This window comes from Cebus imitator, unplaced genomic scaffold (assembly GCF_001604975.1).
Source record: "Cebus imitator isolate Cc_AM_T3 unplaced genomic scaffold, Cebus_imitator-1.0 Scaffold88, whole genome shotgun sequence".
In the NCBI taxonomy this organism is placed as follows: Eukaryota; Metazoa; Chordata; class Mammalia; order Primates; family Cebidae; genus Cebus; species Cebus imitator.
Window position 1 is genome coordinate 4,647,700 of NW_016107403.1, and position 1,038 is coordinate 4,648,737.

The 1,038-nt window shown below is 42.5% G+C and overlaps 1 protein-coding gene across 1 annotated transcript; it reads right to left on the reverse strand.

The window, feature by feature from the left end:
• Window positions 1-203: 203 nt before the first annotated feature.
• On the reverse strand, window positions 204-728 carry LOC108308856 (small nuclear ribonucleoprotein Sm D2-like). The gene has a single exon (XM_037740762.1). The coding sequence runs from the start codon at window positions 691-693 to the stop codon at window positions 337-339; it is 357 nt and encodes a 118-aa protein (XP_037596690.1). The 5' UTR covers window positions 694-728; the 3' UTR covers window positions 204-336.
• Between the last annotated feature and the right edge of the window lie 310 nt (window positions 729-1,038).

A 1,038-nucleotide genomic window follows, 5' to 3' on the forward strand; every position in this document is an offset into this window, starting at 1 on the left:
CCTCTGATAATTTAGAAGACTGGCTATACTGAATGTCTTGATTAAAACAACTAGAAATATTGAATACACTTTTATCTATATTTTAAAAAAATATATCATTAAACTGGCAGGAAACGAAGCATTTTCAGCGGCAAAATTCTAAGTGAAAGTGAGGATCTAAATAAATAAGTGTAGCAGTGAAGCTACATTTGTCCTGTGGGCACTTTTCTTTTTTTTTTTTTTTTTTTTTTTTTTTTAGAAAAAAAAACACAGAGCTTTATTGTTCTCAACACCAGCGGCAGCGGTCTCTGTAGGACTGGGGAGTGAGTTCTGTTGCCTGACAGGGATAGGTGGCTCCTACTTGCCGGCGATGAGCGGGTTCCGCAGGACCACAATGACTGAGTCCCCGCGCAGGAACATCTTGGAGATATAGCGGTCTTTGTTGACTGGCTTAGACTTCTTCTTGCCCTTGCCGCTCTTGGGTACCTCAGTCCACATCTCCTTCACGTTCTCCAGCACCATGTTGCAGTGCCTATCGAAGGCCTTCACGCGGCCCAGGAGTTTCTTATTGTTGCGGCAGTTGATAAGCACTTGGGTGTTGTCTTTGACGGACTGAGTGAGCACAGAGAGTGGACCCGTATTAAATTCCTCCTCCTCTCGCTTCTGCAGCTCCTCCGGGGTCATCTCACTCTTGGGCTTGTTGAGGAGGCTCATGTTGGTCACTAAGCTCTCGGTTCACTCCGGTTTCCCCTGTGGGCACTTTTCAATTAAATCAACTTTAACTTTGATTTTCATGGCTTTGCAGTCCATCAGAGATGAGATATAGAAGATCTAGTAGGAAATGCTCTTCGTAGAACTAGGATCACAATAGCCTAATCTCTCAATTTGTGGGCAAAGCAAAAATTCCATCGACCTCCACACCCACATGACATATATTCTTAGAAGAGGAAAAATAAAAACAAGAAAAAGCTCAAGAAAATATCTTGAGTTTTGTTCCTGGATAGAAGGAAAGAAGAAATCTATCTCATGCAGTTTCCCCTTCCAAATTCTCACTACAAA